The sequence below is a fragment of the Peromyscus californicus genome, unplaced genomic scaffold, assembly GCF_007827085.1.
Source record: "Peromyscus californicus insignis strain IS unplaced genomic scaffold, ASM782708v3 Scaffold_20__1_contigs__length_68692818, whole genome shotgun sequence".
Lineage (NCBI taxonomy): Eukaryota > Metazoa > Chordata > Mammalia > Rodentia > Cricetidae > Peromyscus > Peromyscus californicus.
In genome coordinates this window covers 37,501,779-37,521,022 of record NW_026294503.1, presented here as the reverse complement: position 1 = coordinate 37,521,022, position 19,244 = coordinate 37,501,779, and the positions used below count along the sequence as shown (strand labels likewise).

The 19,244-nt window shown below is 44.6% G+C and overlaps 1 protein-coding gene and 1 pseudogene across 2 annotated transcripts; both read left to right on the top strand.

Annotated features, from left to right (window-relative positions):
* The first annotated feature begins 2,970 nt into the window (after window positions 1-2,970).
* LOC128116252 (DDB1- and CUL4-associated factor 1-like) lies at window positions 2,971-7,503 on the top strand. Of its 2 annotated transcripts, XM_052747429.1 has the most exons (2): window positions 2,971-4,082; window positions 4,242-7,503. In XM_052747429.1, exons 1-2 carry the CDS (start codon window positions 2,971-2,973, stop codon window positions 7,501-7,503), a joined length of 4,374 nt encoding a protein of 1,457 aa, XP_052603389.1. The 2 variants fall into 2 exon arrangements, with proteins under 2 accessions (XP_052603389.1, XP_052603388.1); XM_052747428.1 differs by having other exon boundaries at window positions 2,971-7,503.
* Window positions 7,504-9,276: 1,773 nt separating this feature from the next.
* LOC128117225 (transcription initiation factor TFIID subunit 8-like) lies at window positions 9,277-10,149 on the top strand (annotated as a pseudogene).
* The last annotated feature ends 9,095 nt before the right edge of the window (window positions 10,150-19,244 follow it).

Genomic DNA, 19,244 nt, shown 5'->3' with positions numbered 1-19,244 from the left:
GGACAGACACCTAAACTACACAGAGAAACCCTGTCTCGAAAAGAAAAGAAAATAGTAAAAGAAAAAAAAAGACTGAATATATTAACGAGGCTCTACTGTGCTTCAATAGACTATAGTACAACATTTTACAGAGGCTAAACATTTATCTCAAACTCAGCTCTAAGGATATTAGAACCAATCACTGTAGACTAAGCTTTTCGAAATTTATTTACCTCATTTGTTCCTAAAATCTTAATTACCTCTAAGTGCTTTTTCCAGTCAAACTGTGTTGAGAAAAGGCAAGATTTATCCTTGTATTTCTAATTTCTTTTGGCCTCTAAAACGTGTCATCCGGTCGGTGGTGGCACACGCCTTTAATCCCAGCACTTGGGAGGTAGAGGCAGACGGATCTCTGGGAGTTGGAGGCCAGCCTGGTCTCCAAGGCAGGTTCCAGGAAAGGTGCAAAGCAACACAGAGAAAGCCTGTCTGGAAAAACCAAAAAAAAAAAAAAAAAAATGTCAGATGACCTCTCCAGCATAGGGCAGATGTGGCTCTCAAGGACCTATCTTGCAAGTTCAGTGCTTACAAGCCTTGTAATCCACAACTTACTGAGCAGGACCATCTGGACAGTTCAGCAGGATTATCTAGGTGTCTTCAAGGGCCATAAACCCCCCACAGAATATCTGCAAGAGCATACTGCCCTGTATCTCTTTTGAGTTATCCTGGCACATTCCTAAGGTCCTTTCTGGAACTGAGGACAGCATCTACCTTAAGATGGGGTCTGTATTGCCTTCATATCCCCAATTTTGTACCCTAATAAAACTTATCTGGGTGTCACAGAACTGAACCGACACTAGATTAGACAGAGGTCAGAAAATGGAGGCACACCTGCCTTTAATCCTATTACTTTGGAGTCAGAGATCAAGGCCACACTGGGAACAGCCAGGCATGGTGACACACACCTTTAATCCCAGGAAGTGATGTCAGGAAACAGAAAAGTATATAAATCATGAGGACCAGTAAATAGAGGCTTTGAAGCTTTTAGGATTTTTATCATCAGTTTAGCTGAGATCCATTCCGGTGAGGACTCAGAATCCTTCACAATCTGAAGATTCTTGGAAACAGGATCCAATGAGGAGTTGTTGGGGTGAGGTTAGCTGTGGCTTGTCCTATTTTCTGATCTCTCAGTTCTTCACGGCAGTATTTGGTTCTGTGCTATTTATTTATTTATTTATTGTTGTTGTCGTCGTTATTTTTAGATTTTCAAGACAGGGTTTCTCTGGTAGATTTTTTTTTTTTTTTTTGGTTTTTCGAGACAGGGTTTCTCTGTGTAGCTTTGCGCCTGTCCTGGAACTCACTTGGTAGCCCAGGCTGGCCTCGAACTCACAGAGATCCGCCTGGCTCTGCCTCCCGAGTGCTGGGATTAAAGGCGTGCGCCACCACCGCCCGGCCGATTTTTTTTTTTTTTTAAGCTGGGTCTTGTTTTGATTCTCTGATCTTTCAGAATTCACCCCAATACCGAGACCTGAGTTTTTTATTTAATATAGCTGTTTATGATTCATCTTACAGTACCTCAACTTCATGTGCCATGCTTTGTTCAAGCCCTTAGGAGGCCTGCCCCTTTCTGAATGGAGACAGGAGGAGTGGATGGATGGAGAGCATGGTGGGGATGGTGTGGGGAGTGGTAAATAGGAGTGGCTGGGGGAAGGGAGAAACTTGTTGGTACATAAAATAAAGGAAAAGCCAGGCACAGGTGGCACACGCCTTTAATCCCAGCATACAAGGGGCAGAGCCAGCAGATCTCTTTGAGTTCCAGGCCAGCTTGATATAAGAAGCAAGATTCAGGACAGGCACCAAAACTACACATTGAAATCCTGTCAGGAAAAAAGGTTAAAGGAAAACAACGATAACAACAACAAAAGAAAACAACAAAAAAAAAAAAAAAACTGAACATATCAACGGAACTCCACTGTGCTTCAATAGACTATAGTACAACATTTTACAGAGACTAAACTTTTGTCTCAAACTTAGCTCTAAGGATTTTAGAACCATCCCTGTAGACTAAGCTTTTTGAAATGTATTTACCTCATTTGTTCCTAAAATCTTAATTAACTCTAAGTGATTTTCCAGTCAAACTGTTTTGCGAAAAGGCAAGACTTACCCTTGTATTTCTAATTTCTTTGGCCTCTAACAAGTGTCAGATGACCTCTCCAGCACAGTGCAGATGTGGCTCTCAAGGACCCATCTTGCAAGTTCAGTGCTTATGAGACTTGTAATCATGAAAATGGTGCCGACACACACTTGTGTGATCAATGTCAATGTTAAAGGTGGCAAAGGTGCAGCCATAGTCATCCATACCTAGAGCTCAGATTCTAAAGGGAGAAGAGAATGTTCCAGGCCATTTCCTGGGAACCTGGGTGTGGACCTGAGATGAGGCCATCCACCTGGCCGGTATTTATTTGAAACTTGCTTCAGATCTAGCTTGAAACTGTGGCAGTGGTCTTATACTTGATAGGTGGGATTAACATTTTCTGGACAGCCCAGCAATATTCAGACCACACACCCTAATTCTAAAGCTGGACCTTCACTCAGGAACTACTGCCATGAGGGCCTACATGAGGCATGTACCTTGAGACATTCCATGGCTCTGAGGCTGTCTTCAGTTCTCAGACTATCAGAGTGAACTTCCAAGCTGAGAAATGCAGCAAGCAAGTAGAGAGGCTTCCTGGAAAGCCTCTGATCTTTTGGGCTTGGTAGCTGACCTGGTAACTCTGCCCCCTATGCCAGGGAGGCTCAGAAGATGATGTAAAATGTAAATGCAAGTTGTAATCACTCTATCTGTCTCAGCAGATTAACTATTGGCTGAAAGACACATCTAAGCATCAGCTGCTGACTACAACCTGCTCCAAACAACCGTGATCCCTGGACTTGCTGAAAGCAGATGTGGACCAGTCCAACTCATTGTTCTTGAGCCTTAAGCTGGGACAAGCCATGACTACAGTAGTGGTACATGTGGACTCCAAAGCTGAGCTCATTGCCCTGCTGGGGCAGTGGGAAGAGGACCATGATAGTGGGCAGGATATGGTACCTATCCTTACTAGGATGTCAGAATTAATTGAAAAAGAAACTGAAGAATATCATAAAGGAGATCCAGACCCATTTGATGATCGACATCCTGGTCGAGCTGATCCAGAATGTATGCTGGGCCACTTGCTGAGAGTATTCTCCAAGAATGATGATTTCATGAATGCACTGATGAACGGGTATATGATGACAAGCAGAGAGCCCCCTTTAAATACTGCAGCCTGCAGACTGCTACTGGACATCATGCCAGGTCTCGAAACTGCAGTTGTCTTTCAAGAAAAGGAAGGGATTGTAGAAAATCTTTTCTGCTGGGCCCTAGAGGCTGATCAGCCACTGAGGACATATTCTACAGCACTGTTAGGAGGTGCTATGGAAAATGAAGAGATTGCTGCAAGCTACAGAGATGAAAATTCACAGCTGGTGGCAACAGTGCTTTGCAGACTGAGAGAGCTCCAAGTTCAGGAAGTGGCTTTGCGGCAGGAAGGTAAGTGTCCTAGTCCACAGAAGCTTTCATCAGAGCCGCCTTTGCGTATGGATGAGGAAGCTGTGGATATGGACTATGGTGACATGGCAGTAGATGTTTTGAATAGAGAGCAAGAAAATTCTAGAGATATGGAAAATTCCCTTCATCTGGAATTAAGTCAGAAGGCCAGTTGTAGAGTAAACACAGCAACTAAGGCTGAGGAAGCCTCAGGATCTTCAAAGCATGGTGACAGAGAGAATGTTAGAAGGGCCCAGCAGAAGTTGGGTTTCTCACCTTCTGAGGCAGATGGTGTTTTTGCTGAGCTGTCTAATAGCAGCTGGTCAGAAATGTCCCCCTGGGTGATTGGCACCAATTATACCCTCTATCCAATGACTCCCACTATTGAACAAAGACTTCTTCTCCAGTACCTGACCCCTGTAGGAGAGTATCAGGAGTTACTTCCCACATTCATGCAACTTAGATCTCAAGAATTGATGATGTTTTATATTGATCTGAAACAGACTAATGATGTCCTGCTTACTTTTGAGGCACTCAAGCACCTAGCATCTCTCCTGAAACATAACAAATTTGCCATAGACTTTGTTGCACATGGTGGAGTACAGAAATTACTGGAAATTCCTCGGCCTTCTATGGCTGCAACTGGTGTATCTAAGTGCTTATATTACCTGTCCTCCAACCAGGATGCTATGGAAAGAGTTTGCATGCATCCCTACAGTGTTCTATCTGATGTGGTGAACTATGCCCTATGGTTAATGGAAAGTTCTCACGCTTCAGGATGCCACCATGCTACAATGTTTTTCTCAGTTTGCTTCTCATTCCGGGCTGTCTTGGAGCTCTTTGACCATTATGATGGTCTGCGTCGCCTAGTGAACTTGATCAGTACTTTGGAGATTTTAAATTGGGAAGACCAGGGTATACACGGGAGTGATGATAAAATATTTGCTACCTGCCAAAGAAGCAAACATACCTGCATGGCTCTGCGAAAGTATTTTGAGGCTCACTTGGCCATTAAACTGGAACAAGTCAAGCAGTCACTTCAGAGGACTGAGGGTGGTATTCTTGTGCACCCTCAACCTCCATACAAGGCATGTTCATACACTCGTGAGCAGATTGTGGAAATGATGGAGTTTTTGATAGAATATGGCCCAGCTCAGCTGTATTGGGAACCTGCTGAAGTCTTCCTCAAGCTTTCCTGTGTGCAGCTCTTGTTGCAGCTTATTTCCATCGCCCGTAATTCAGAGATCTATTTTGCAAGGAATGAAACTGTGCGCTTTGCTTTGGATGTCCTGGCTATCCTCACTGTGGTGCCAAAAATCCAGCTCCAATTGGCAGAGTCGGTGAAGGTCTTGGATGAGCATTGCTCTACTGTATCCACTGTAGGTATCAGCATAATTTTGGAAGTGGCGGAAGGTGAGTACTTTATCCATGATGGTGAAATTCAGAAGTCAGCCCTTCAAGTAATCATCAATTGTGTATGTGGCCCAGATAACCGAATATCCAGTATTGGTAAATTTACCTCTGGAACTCCTCAGAGAATGCTGTTTCAGACCCCCAAGAGCAGTGAGCATACACTGGCCAAGATGTGGAATGTGGTCCAGTGCAACGATGGCATCAAGGTGCTTCTGTCCCTATTGTCCATCAAGATGCCCATCACAGATGCAGACCAGATCAGGGCCCTGGCCTGCAAGGCCCTAGTGGGCTTGTCTCGAAGTAGCACTGTTGGACAGATTATCAGCAAATTGCCCCTTTTTAGTAGCTGCCAGATTCAACAGCTGATGAAGGAGCCAGTGCTGCAGGACAAGATTAGCAACCATGTCAAGTTCTGCAACTACGCAGTTGAGCTCATTGAGCAGGTATCAGGAAAGCCTCTTGTGCTTGGCACTGATGTGTCGCTGGCCCAACTACAGAAAGCAGGTGTTGTTGCCCAGTCAAGGATCTCCTTCCCTGAGAAAGAACTGCTCCTGTTGATAAGAAACCATCTCATTTCTAAAGGGCTTGGAGAGACAGCCACCATGCTGACCAGAGAGGCAGACTTGCCCATGACTGCAGCCTCACATTCTTCTGCCTTCACCCCAGTGACTGCTCATGCGTCTCCTGTCTCTCTTCCCCGGACTCCTGAGATTGTCAATGGCATTGTTGGTCAACTGGGCAGTCATGCTGGTGGGGGTGCTTCTGTTCCTTCTGCCCTCCCTGCTCCCCCTGCTGATCCTATGCCCTGCCCACGCCCAGGTTCACTGGCTTTTCCTGGGCCATCATATGCAGGCAATTCCCCTTTGATTGGCAGGATCAGTCTTATGAGAGAGAGACCATCACTGTGCAATGGCAGGAAAGTTCAAGTGTTGCAGCAGGAGTCTGACCACAACACTAACAGCCAGAGCCCTGCTGTCAAAACACAATTGGATAGACATCTTCCTTCTCCACCAACACTGGACAGTATCATCACAGAGCATCTTAGGGAGCAACATGCTCGCTGCAAGAACCCCATTGCCACCTGTCCACCTTTTTCTCTCTTTACCCCTCATCAGTGTCCTGAGCCAAAACAGAGGAGGCAAGCGCCAAGAAACTTTACCTCAAGGGTAAACCGCAGAGCATTGTTTCCAAAATATGGAGGAGTAGATGGCGGATGCCTTGATAGGCACCTTATCTTCAGCAGATTTCGTCCAATTTCCGTGTTCCGGGAATCTCATGAATATGAGAGTGGCTTTACGTGTTGTGCATTTTCTGCCCGGGAGAGGTTCCTGATGCTTGGTACCTATTCAGGGCAGCTGAAGCTCTACAATGTATTTAGTGGACTGGAAGAGGCCAGCTATAACTGTCACAACTCAGCCATCACACACCTTGAACCTTCCAGGGATGGGTCCTTACTTCTGACATCTGCCACTTGGAACCAGCCCTTGTCTGCACTTTGGGGGATGAGGTCAGTATTTGATAGGAAGCATTCCTTCACAGAAGATCATCATGTTGAGTTCAGTAAGTACTCTCAGGATCAGGTCATAGGCACCAAAGGAGACATTGCCCATATTTATGACATTGAGACTGGCACCAAGCTGTTGACTCTGTTTAACCCAGATCTTGCCAACAACTACACGAGGAACTGTGCCACCTTTAATCCTACAGATGATCTTGTCTTAAATGATGGGGTCCTCTGGGATGTCCGCTCTGCACAGGCCATCCACAAGTTTGACAAGTTCAACAAGAATATCAGTGGTGTTTTCCACCCCAATGGGCTGGAGGTCATCATCAACACAGAGATTTGGGACCTTCGAACTTTCCATCTTTTACACACAGTTCCTGCTCTGGATCAATGTCATGTGGTGTTTAACCACACAGGGACAGTGATGTATGGAGCAAGGTTGCAGGCAGATGATGAAGATGACTTCTTGGAAGAGAGGATGAGGAGCCCCTTTGGGTCATCCTTCCGAACATTTAATGCAACTGATTACAAACCCATAGCAACGATTGATGTGAAACGGAACATCTTTGACCTGTGTACAGACACCAGAGATAGCTATCTTGCTGTCATTGAGAATCAAGGCAGTATGGATGCCCCTGACATGGACACAGTATGCAGGCTTTATGAAGTGGGCAGGCAGCGTCTGGCAGAGGAAGAAGATGAAGAGGAGGACTCTGAAGAGGAAGAACTGGAGGAAGATGATGAGTATGAATACCATGATGATCATGATAATAATGATGATGACACTGATGATGGAGAGGAACTTGACACTGACAGGCAGCTGGAGGCAGAAATGGAGGAGGCTGACAACAGTGAGAACTCAGGACAGGATGGGGACAATGCCTTCTCTCCCTCTGATGAGGAGCTAGCAAGCCTAGAGGAGGGAGAGGAGGGGCAATTTGAAGACGCTGATGCAGAGCAGGAACTGGAAGTGATCCTGGTGGAGGACAGCTCAGACAATTCTGATTTTGAAGATGACATCATCTTATCTCTGAATGAGTGACTTGCCAGTCCCCACTTGGAAGAGAATCTTGGCAGGTGAGAGAAACTGAGTGAATGGATTCAGAAAACCTGCCTTTTGCTGACCCCTGGGATATGTGTTGAGGAACTGTATTCCCTGCATTTGAGGACTATGATTTAGACTCTCCTGGAATCTGAGGGCCCTTCTGAAAGCAATAACAAGCACAAAATAAATAAATTACTAAGAAAGATTGCAGGGACTACTTCCTAGTTTGCATCCCCTCCACCTAGGATGGACACAGTTTTCCCCAAGGGCACAAACATACATGTCTCGGGGAATTTCACAATGTATTTTCTTTGTATAATGTTCTTTACTTGAAGGAAAAGAAATTTTTAAATAAAACTTTAAAAAGAAAAAATAAAGCAACAAGCATTTGTAACTGAGAGTCTGAACTTCATCCCACCAGTCTATCCCTGCACTTCATTTTCAGTGGAAGAAAATGACTAAAGAACAACATAGAGACATTTTCACAACCTATTTAAATAAAGAGGAAAATTGTGCCTTCTTAAATTGATAAGAATTAAGAATACTTTATTATAAATATAATATATGATTTTTTAAACTGTTGGGTTGACTCAAGTTAATCTGTTTTCCTTTGGGCCAGACCAGGAATAGAAGGCATTAGGAAGATGCCTAAGTCTCTCCCTTGGTGGCCAGGCAATAGTTGTGTGGACTTGGTTTTGTGGAGTCGAGAACTTTAGGTCTATAAAGTCACTCCCTCTTTGTGATTCAGTTTTTCAAAAGTCTTTATTTCTGTCCCTTTTTTTCACAATGTAGAAATTATAAATCAAAGGTCTTTTTTGTTAACGTAAAGTGTATTTATTTAAAATAAATACAAAATAAACTATAAGTCAGTCTTTGTTAAAAAAAATATGTCAATTCAGTAGATTATGGTCTTCTCATTCCCCAAGGAGGCAGAAGGCCATTTTGCTTGGAGAGTTAGCCTGCAAAGCAAAAGCGTTTAGTCAGCTCTTGAGCAGAGTTTGAGCCCCTGGAAACAAGTGACTGCTTGCTGAACATTCAAGGAACAGAGAGGTGGGGGATTACTTGGGTCCCTCTGGAAACTAGAAGTTTTCCCTAGCACAACACAGTCCTTTCCAAATCCCTAAGGTGGGATCTATATTGCATTCACATCCCCAATCAATTGTGTACCCTACCAAAACTTATCTGGGGGTCAGAGAACAGAATAGACACTAGATTAGACAGAGGTTACAAAATGGTGGCACACAAGTCTTTAATCCTATCCCTTTGGAGGCAGAGGTCAAGGCCAAAGAGGGGACAGCCAAGCATGGTGAGACACACCTTTAATCCCAGCACTTGAGATCACATGTCCTGCTTGGGAAAGACACACACCCAGAAAGTGACATCAGGCAGCAGAGAGTTATAAGAATGAGGAACTAGAGGCGGTTCAGCTGAGATCCATTGGGTCAGGATTCAGATCTTTCACTGTCTGAAGATTTGTGTAAATAGGATTCAATCAGGTGAGTGGAAGTGAGGTTAGCTGTGGCTTGTCCTAATCCTCTGATCTCTCAGTTCTTCACCCAAATACCTGGTTGCGAGTTTTTTATTTTTATTTTTTATTTTTGTTTTGTTTTTTTGAGACAGGGTTTCTCTGTGTAGTTTTGTTGCCTTTTCTGGAACTCACTCTGTAGCCCAGGCTGGCCTCAAACTCACAGAGATCCTCCTTACTCTGTCTAAGCAGTGTACCACCACCTCCTGGTCCTTCTTAGATACCTATTCCAGGGCAAGAGCAAGATGGCCAACAAGGCGGTTGGGCCTGGAGGCTCCAGAATGAGATCAGAAACAAACAGTCCACTAAGCCTGCTTATAACCACCATCTGGCCTGGAGGAGGACTCTACAAGTGGTTGTGAGTTCCTTGCTGACAGAGGAAGGATTTGAGAGGACTGAGAAAGCATCTGTGGAAACATTGACAGAGATGCTACAGAGCTACATTTCAGAAGTCCAGAGTAGTGCCAAGTCTTACTGTGCGCACACAGCCAGGACCCAGCCCACACTGTGGGATGTCCTGGTCACACTGGTTGAAATGGGGTTCAATGTGGACACTCTTCCTGCTTATGCAAAATTGTCTCAGAGAATGGTCATCACTGCACCTCTGGTGACCAATCAGCCAGTGACAGCCAAGGCCCTCCCTGCAGGACAGAACAGACCCCACCCACCACACATCCCTAGCCATTTTCCTGAGTTTCCAGATCCCCGCACCTACATCAAAACCCCCACATACTTTGAACCAGTGTCTGACTACCAGGTCCTGAGAGAGAAGGCTGCATTTCAGAGGTGAGATGTGGAGCAAGCACTCACCTGCTTCCTGGCCAAGACAGGCAAGACCCAGTCTTTTCAAGGATGATGTCAGCACTTTCCCCTTGATAGCTGCCAGACCTTTCCCCATCCCCTGCCTCACAGCCTTGCTTCCCCCTGAGCTGGAGATCCAGCAGATGGAGGAGTCTGACACAGAGAACATCACTCTTCCTATCAGCACCAAGAATTTTGAAGCTGAGAAGGAGAATTCCTCCTTGTCTGGCAGCTGGAACAGTGAGGGGAGCATCATGGATAACCCCTATCTGCAGCCTGTGAAGAAGCCTAAGATCTGCAGGAGGTCCCTCTGCTGAGCTGAGATGGAAACTGCCCTGGAAGGGGGAAGACACTGGTTTCCTGGGGGGTGAAACCAGACAGAAGTCAGTGAGGTCCTTTTGGCCCTGCCCTTGCTGGATCATTTTAGTAGCAGCCTTTTATGAAGACAACCTGTTTTGCCCATAGGCCAGGTGACTACTAGTGACTTCCTTGATTCAATCACAGGACTTGATTCCTTTGAAACCTGAAGGGTCATGGAAGGCGGTAGGAACAAAACGGTTAGCTGCCCTGTGCCCTGCTGCGAAGACTACTGCCAAGTATATCTTCCAGGCCACCCGGATTTCACTGGATCAACCACAAGAATCATGACATTGGTTTATCAGCCCAGAATCTCATTCTCACTTCTCTCTGCACCTGGGCCCCAAGGTTCCTGCTGAGCTGATGACTTTGTATCCCTCATCATGTTAGAAACAAGCTTCAGTGCAAGTTTGATCTGGGGTTGTTCGGAGCTAGGAGTCCATGTGTTAATAAAGATGTCAACAGTCATCACAACAGCCTTGAATCTCTGACCAGCATTTGATTAGAGCTGACTGCAGAGGGGATCATACCTCTTGGAATATTTGAGTCAGAGCACCCTTCTGGGAACTTCTGGGAATGATGGTCTGACCAGAGCCTGAAATATAGTTAGTTCTCCCAGGGCTTGGTAGAGGAGCCATAGATTATAAGCACCAGGAAGCGGGCTTAGTAGGTGGGGGTGGGAATTGTCTGGAGGTCTAGGCTTAGCTGAGAAATATAAATGGTGGTGGAAAGGCACATTCCCACTCACCAGAGGGAGTCTACTGAGAGGGTCTGGCTGAATCCATGCATTTGTCAAGAAGCAAGTTTGAATTTGCCCATCTCCACCTCCCTGGAGAGAAATGCCTTCCCTCAGTTTCCCCACTAAATCATGAATCGTGCCTCAAGGAAGATACTGGGCAAGCTGGCTTGTTTGAAAAGAGGGATTGAAAAACCTAACCCAAGGAAGAGTGGTGGGGACAGGTGGAAACTGACATCCAGAGGATCAGTCCTTCCTCGGATTGGAAGGCTGAGCCAGTGTTTAATTTTTCCCTCCATACTCCACCTTGGCAGCAGCTTCTCCTCATCCTCATTTTACTCTCCCACCCCACTCCCATGTGTGTTTTGGAGACAGGATCTCCTTCTGTAGCCCAGGCTATCCCAGAAGTCACTGTGTATCCCAGGCTCAGTGATTCTCCTGCCTTGTGCATGAATATAGGTGTGAGACACCATGCCTGGCCGGGAGGTTCAGCCTTCCTTGCTACTCTCTGGAGTCTTTGGTCCCGTGCCTGGAGGAAAGCAGCTCTTTGTCTGGAACCCGAGGAAGGCCTAGGAATGGTGAGAAAGTGAGCTTCCTTGCCTCTGGACCAGACAGGAGTGTTCTCATGATGACTCACAACTTCCAGGTCAGAACATGGAGAATATCTGTGTGGATTCAAAGAACTTGTGATATACTTGACAACACATGTTCCAATCAATTGATATCCAGTCGCCAGGTCAGACAGGAGGTAGCACACCTTGCTGTCCCCAATGCTTCTTGTCAGCATGTCTGTACTTCTGCACAGTTATCATGGTCTGAGAGAGACTCCTGTTGAGCATGTTGTTTGAGGTGGAGTGGGAGTGGCCTGCTGCTGCCCCTGACCTCAGAACTGAACCACTGTGATTTTTCTTAGAGATGCTGGGACAGTGACCCGAATCGTGTTGTGTGGACATATAGAATTCTCAATGTATATCTATATATTTCTATTTTTTATAAGTTTGGAGAATCTTATTAGAGGCAAAAATGAAGACTAATTTATGAAAATAAAAGATTCATGTTACAGAGAGGGTACTTTCTTTCTGATTTATTTTCTAACTCCCTTCTTCCCCTCACCCCAAGTACAAAAGGACACATAGTTTGAAAGGACAAATTTTGGCATGGTTATAAACTGAAAATCTCCCATAGCCTTATAAACTTAAATATTTTAAAAACTGTTCTTCTCAAATGACGTTCTGCAATGTCAACAATTAACTGCCTTCTTTTCCTTGCAAGCTTGGATCATTTTTTTGACCCTACCCTCAGCAGCATATACATAGCTTGTCTTCTAGATTCCAGCCCCTTCCATTTCATTGTGGCTGGTGCTTCTGGCAATAATCCCCTGGCACTGACATTTCCAAAACTGCTAAGGTCCACCATTGCAACTGGACTCTTTGGAACTGTAGCCCTGCAATACATTACACACCTCAGCTGTTTCTTAGGATCCTTCCATGTCTTTAAAACCATTCTCATTTTACATGGGTAAATCTTAAATTACAAAGTTTAGCTGCAAGAGCAAAGTAAATTCCTGTGTATAAAAGTATTGATGTTTTGCTTTAATATTTATCAAATACTTTACTTATTAGACATATGATGTCATCTATTTAAACTCTGTAAAACCTTGGTGTTGAACACTTGGTAAAGATCACTACTTAGGTGTAATACTCTAAGTTAGCTTTTGTTAACCTGAATGGATCTTTATAACCTTAGTAAGAGATGTCTGCCCATGAGGTTACCAGCCAATATGGAGGAAAGCCACGTAGTTGCTGTTTAAAGCATGTTTTTCTAAACAATAATTACTTGCACACATTTGCACAATTGGATTCAAGCTACACACACACATACATACATTTAAAGCTAACTTACACCTATTAGTTAAATACACGTCACATACTTGTCCACACACACACACACACACACACACACACACAAATATATCTCCATCTTTAACATAAGCATAACAGAATCATCAGCTACTTTAAAAATGAAAACAAACCAGAATTAACCTTTATATTCAGTATTGGCAGGTATAAGAAACCCCAACAAACAAAGTTCACATCACACTCCCTCAGACTTTCTACACCCTTCCATGTACCCTCAGTCCATTACTTTGATCCCTCAGACATTTACTCCAGACAAGTTCCAATTTTCCTTTTCTTTTTTAAACATACAAACTCTTACCAAAGTCCTTCTTGTGATTTCCCTCAGTAGTCTAGAATATATTGTAAAGCTACAATATTTTGAACAAGAACAAAAATGCATGTATAGACCATAACAAGAATAACTCTAGATATCCATCAGCCCTGTACCACAGACAAGTAACTGTTGGTTAGCCTTGTAACAAAGCTGCAGTAGCTTAGCAGCCATAGGCAGTGGCATTCCATTCCACACTTGGAGCCAAACCTTGATCAGGTTTTAGCCCCAGGGCAGGTCTTGGGTGCCCCACCCATTAGCAAGGGAGACAAAAGGATGGAGAAAGCAAGCACCATGGGACAGAAGATTGATGCTAACCTACGATTTTCAAGTACTCGAGTGTGGCAACTGGAAGGGATTCCCTGTTCGTGGTTGGCCTCACAGACCTGTAGCCCACTCCTCAGCTGTGAACCTGGAGGGGCAGTTAGTTCTCCACCAGCCCCTGCCTGGTTCAGGCACACTTTGAGGTCCTTGAGGACCCTGTGCTCCCCCAACTCTGCCCTTCCGGCTCTCCACACAGAGCATAGCCTGAACTTGCTGGCCATGTCAGGGCCCCAGAATGCTCAAGGCCCACCCCAGTGCCCAGTGCAAAGTTCAAAGGGATTTGCCGCCCCCAGACTCATTCTGCAGCTTCACAGCATCCACTGTCCTTTCTATAGTCACTACGGTCCTTGGTAGGCAACAAGGGTCTTCCAGAACCCGAAGGAATATCACAAGGCCAGTGCAAAGCAGGACAGAGTAGACAAGGACTCCTCCATCTCAGTCTGTCACTTGATGAATATGCTGCATAGTGGAGGCAGTGGCCATTTTTAGTAACTTGAATACATGACCCTGGCAAGGAGGCCTAAACATATGTGCAGAAAGAACATGCCTGCAGTCCTCTGAGCCAGAGGGCACAGATTGGAGAGTAGGATAAACTCTCCTCAGAGTTCTCAGGTCACTTGTCAAATACAGAGGTCAAGACAATGACAAAAAGATAGGGAAGCAGATAAAGGACTCATTCCCAGATTCCAACAGGACAAGAAATGTCACAGGCATGATGTAGAGCCAGTGCCCTCAGACACATCCTCAGATAAACTAAAGGAGAGATGAAGAGAGTTCAGATGGGACAAAAAGGCTGATAGGAAGCCTTCCTAGCATAGGACAAGAACATCTCTGAAAGGTTTCTCTCCCCTTTGTTTTGTTCCCCCCCATCTGTAGAGTCAAATTGACCAGCAAGAATGGTCATCCCATCTGGAATCACTTCTGCTAGAAGCCTATATAAAGGGCAGGAAAGGAAGCTTTGTTTCTTTGCCTTTCTGCTTTCAACCTGGTAGCAATGTCCATTCCTTCACTGGCATATGACATATATTCACTCATAGAGGATATGAGGAATCAATTACAGGATGACCAACCTACAACCCACAGCCCCCAGAGAGCATAGATAACAAAAGGGCCCAAAAAGGATGCATGGATTTCTCTGGGAAGGGAAAGTAGAAGAGATGTCCTGAGTAAATTGGGGGCAGCAGAGGGAGGTATTGAAGGGATGGGACCTAGAGGGAGCAATTTGGGCAGACTGGGTGCAGGAGGCAGTTTGGGGGCCAGACAGAGGGCTAGGGATAAATCTGGTGCCAAGGAAAGTCCTAGGAATCCACAGTGATAACCACAGCTATAATCCCTAGCCATTGTGGAGAGAGTACTTGAACTGGCCATCTACTGTAATCAGATTGGTGACCACCCTAATTGTCATCACAGAGCCTTTATCCAGTAACTGATGGAAGCAGATGCAGAGATGCACAGCCAAGCTCTGGGAGTCCTTAGGAAAGATACAGGGGGTTCGTACCAGCAGCGAGTGTGTGGTTGGGGCAGGGGAAAAGTCATGACAGGAAGCCTCAGAAACAACTAACCTGAAGTCATGGGAGTACATGGACTGTGGACCTACAGTTAGGGAGCCTACATGGGACTGACCTAGGCCCTCTGCATGTGACAGTTTTGTAGCTTGGTCTGTTTGTAAGGCTCCTAACAGTGAGATTAGGACCTGTCACTGGTTGTTAGCTGGCTTTGGGGAACCTGTTCCCCATGCTCGATTACCTTGCCCAGCCTGATGAAGGGGAGGAGCTAAGTCCTACCTTGTGGTGATATTGTGACCCCCAATATATTATGCACCCTAATAAAGTTATCTGGGGTCTAAAAAAAGAACAGTCACTATATAGCCATAGAGGCCAGAAAAATGGTGGCCAATGCGACTTTAATCAACAGAAAAATGGTGGCATACACCGCTTTAATCCTATCATTCAAGAAACAGAGATCTCTCTGGATCTCTGTGAGTTCAAGGCCACACTGAGAACAGAGCCAGGTGTGGTGACACACACCTTTAATCCCTGCACTTCAGACACACCTTTAATCCCAGAAAGTGATGTCAGAAAGCAGAAAGGTATATAAGGCCAGAGGACCAGGAACTAGAGGCTTTCAAGCCTTTAGGCTTTGTAGCAGCAGTTCAGGAAGATCTGTTGTGGTGAGAACTCAGAATCTTTCACACTCTGAAGATTCTTGGATACAGGATCTGATCAGGAGTTGTTGAGGTAAGGTTAGCCGTGGCTTGTCCTATTCCTCTGAGCCCACATTTGTTCACCCCAATATCTGATTCCATGATATTTATTGATTGATTGATTGATTGATTTTTTTTGGTTTTTAGTTTTTGTTTGTTTGTACTTGATGACAGTGTTTCCTGTGTAGTTTTTTGTTTTTGTTTTTGTTTTTTTAATCTGTGGTTTGTCTGCTCCTCTGACTTTTCAGAATTCACCCCAATACTAAGATCTGTGTTTTTTATTTATATGACCATTTAAGATTCATCTTGCACTATCTCAACTTCAGGTGCCATGCTATGCTCAAGCCCTTAGGAGGCCTGCCCCTTTCTGAATGGAGACAGGAGGAGTGGATGGATGGGGAGCAGGGTGGGGGGTGGCAAATGGAAGTGGTAGGGGCAAGGGAGGAAACTTGTTGGTACAGAAAATAAAGGAAGAGCCTGGCAGTGGGGGCACACTCCTTTAAAATCAGCATATGGGAGGCAGAGTCAGTCTGTGAGTTTGAGGCCAGCCTGGTTTACAGAACAAGATCCAGGAGAGATACCTAAACTACACAGAGAAACCCTGTCTCAAAAAAATAAATAAATAAATAAAAGGAAAAAGGAAATAATGTTAAAAGAAAAAAAAAAGACTGACTATAATAACTGAGCGCCACTGTGCTTCAATAGAGTATAGTACAACCTTTTACAGAGGCTAAACATTTGTCTCAAACTTAGTTCTTAGGATTTTAGAACCAATCACTGTAGAATAAGCTTTTTGAAATGTATTTACGTCATTTGTTCCTAAAATCTTAAGTAACTCTAAGTGATTTTCCAGTCAAACTGTTTTGAGAAAAGGCAAGATTTACCCTTGTATTTCTAATTTGTTTTGGCCTCTAAAAAGTGTCAGCTGGGCATTGGTGGCCCACGCCTTTAATCCCAGCACTTGGGAGGTAGTGGCAGGCAGATCTCTGGGAGTTGGAGACCAGCCTGGTCTACAGAGCAAGATCCAGGAAAGGTGCAAAGCTACACAGAGAAACTCTGTCTGGAAAAACAAAAAACAAAAACAAACAAACAAAAGTGTCAGATGACCTCTCCATCACAGTGTAGATGTGGCTCTCAAGGACCCATCTTGCAAGTTCAGTGCTTACAAGTCTTATAATCCACAACTTACTGAGCAGGATCATCTGGACAGCTCAGCAGGATTATCTAGGTATCTTCAAGGGCCATAAACCCCCCACAGAATATCTGTAGGAGCATGCTGCTTTGTATCTGTTTTGAGTTGTCATGGCACATTCCCGAGGTCCCTCTGGAACTGAGGACAGCAGGTGCTCCTACCCTAAGATGGTGTCTGTATTGCCTTCATATCCCCAATTGTGTACCCTAATAAAAGTTATCTGGGTGTCCCAGAACTAAACAGCCACTAGAATAGACAGAGGTCAGAAAATGGAGGCACACCTGCCTTTAATCCTATCACTTTGGAGTCAGAGATCAAGACCACACTGGGAACAGCCAGGCATGGTGACACACACCTTTAATCTCAGGAAGTGATGTCAGCAAACAGAGAAGTATGTAAGGTATGAAGACCAGGAACTAGAGGCTTTGAAGCTTTCAGGATTTTTATCATCAGTTTAGCTGAGATCCATTCTGGTGAGGAATCAGAATCTTTCACAATCTGAAGATTCTTGGAAACAGGATCCTATGAGGAGTTGTTGGGGTGAGGTTGGCTGTGGCTTGTCCTGTTCTTCTGATCTCTCAGATGTTCATGGCAGTATCTGGTTCTGTGCTATTTATTTATTTATTCATTTATTTATTTGTTGTTGTGTTATTTTTTGATTTTCGAGACTGGGTTTCTCTGTGTGGCTTTTGTTTTTTAAGCTGGGGCTTGTTTTGATTCTCTGACTTTTCAGATTATACCCCAATACTGAGACCTGAATTTTTTATTTAATATGACCATTTAAGATTCATTTCCACTACCTCAAGTTTGTGCAATGCTATGTTCAAGCCTTTAGGAGGCCTGCCCTTTTCTGAGTGGAGCTAACAGGAGTGGATGGATGGAGAGCTAGGTGGGGATGGTGTGGTGGGTGGTAAATTCGAGTGGCAGGGGTACGAGAGGAAATTTTTTGGTACATAAAATAAAGGAAAAGCTGGGCAGAGGTGGCACATGCCTTTAATCCCAGCACTCAAGGGGCAGAGCCATCAAATGTCTTTGAGTATAAGGTCAGATATCTGTGGAGCAAGATCAAGGAGAGGCACGAAAACTGAACAGAAAAATCCTGTCAGGGAAAAAAGGTTAAAATAAAACAAAACAAACAAACAAAAAAAACCTGAATATATCAACGAAGCTCCACTGTGCTTCAATAGACTATAGTACAACATTTAACAGATGCTAAATATTATCTCAAACTTAGCTTTTAGGATTTCGGAACCAATCACTGTAGACTAAGGCTTTTGAAATATATTTACCTCATTTGTTCCTAAAATCTTAATTACCTCTAAGTGCTTTTGCAGTCAAACTGTTTTGAGAAAAAGCAAGATTTGCCCTGTATTTTCTAATTTCTTTTGTCCTCTAAAAAGTGTCATCTGGTCAGTGATGGTGCACGTCTTTAATCCCAGCACTTGGGAGGTAGAGGCAGGCGGATCTCTGGGAGTTGAAGGCCAGCCTGGTCTCCAAGGCAGGTTCCAGGAAAGGTGCAAAGCAACACAGAGAAAACCTGTATGGAAAAACCGAAAAAAAAAAAAAAAAAGGGTCAGATGACCTCTCCAGCACAGTGCAGATGTGGCTCTCCAGGACCCATCTTGCAAGTTCAGTGCTTATGAGACTTGGAATCATGAAAATGGTGCCGACACACACATGTGTGATCAATGTCAATGTTAAAGGTGGCAAAGGTGCAGCCATAGTCATCCATACCTAGAGCTCAGATTCTAAAGGGAGAAGAAACTGTTCTAGGCCATTTCCTGGGAACCTGGGTATGGACCTGAGCTGATACCATCCACCTGGCCGGTATTTAATTAAAACTTGCTTCAGATCTAGCATGAAACTGTGGTAGTGGTCTTATACTTGATAGATGGGATTAACATTTTCAGGACAGCCCAGCAATATTCAGACCACACACTCTAATTCTAAAGCTGGTCCTTCACTCAGGAACTCCTGGCTTGAGGCCTACTTGAGGCATGTACCTTGAGACATTCCATGGCTCTGAGGCTGTCTTCAGTTCTCAGACTATCAGAGTGAACTTCCAAGCTGAGAAATGTAGCAAGCAAGTAGACAGGCCACCTGGAAAGCCTCTCACATACTAGACCTGGCAGCTGTCTTGGTAACTCGGCCCTAGTGCCATGTAGGCTCAGAAGATGATTTAAGATGTAAATGCAAGTTGTAATGTCTCTATTTGTCTTAGTAGACTTCCTGTTGGCTAAAAGACACATCTAAGCATCAGCTGCTGACTACAACCTGCTCCAAACAACCGTGATCCCTGGACTTGCTGAAAGCAGATGTGGACCAGTCCAGCCATTGTGAAGGGTTCTTGAGCCTTAAGCTGGGACAAACC

Excerpts from the sequence above, each read along its gene's own strand:
- LOC128116252 (XM_052747428.1), top strand. The coding sequence starts at position 2,971 with ATGACTACAGTAGTGGTACATGTGGACTCCAAAGCTGAGCTCATTGCC.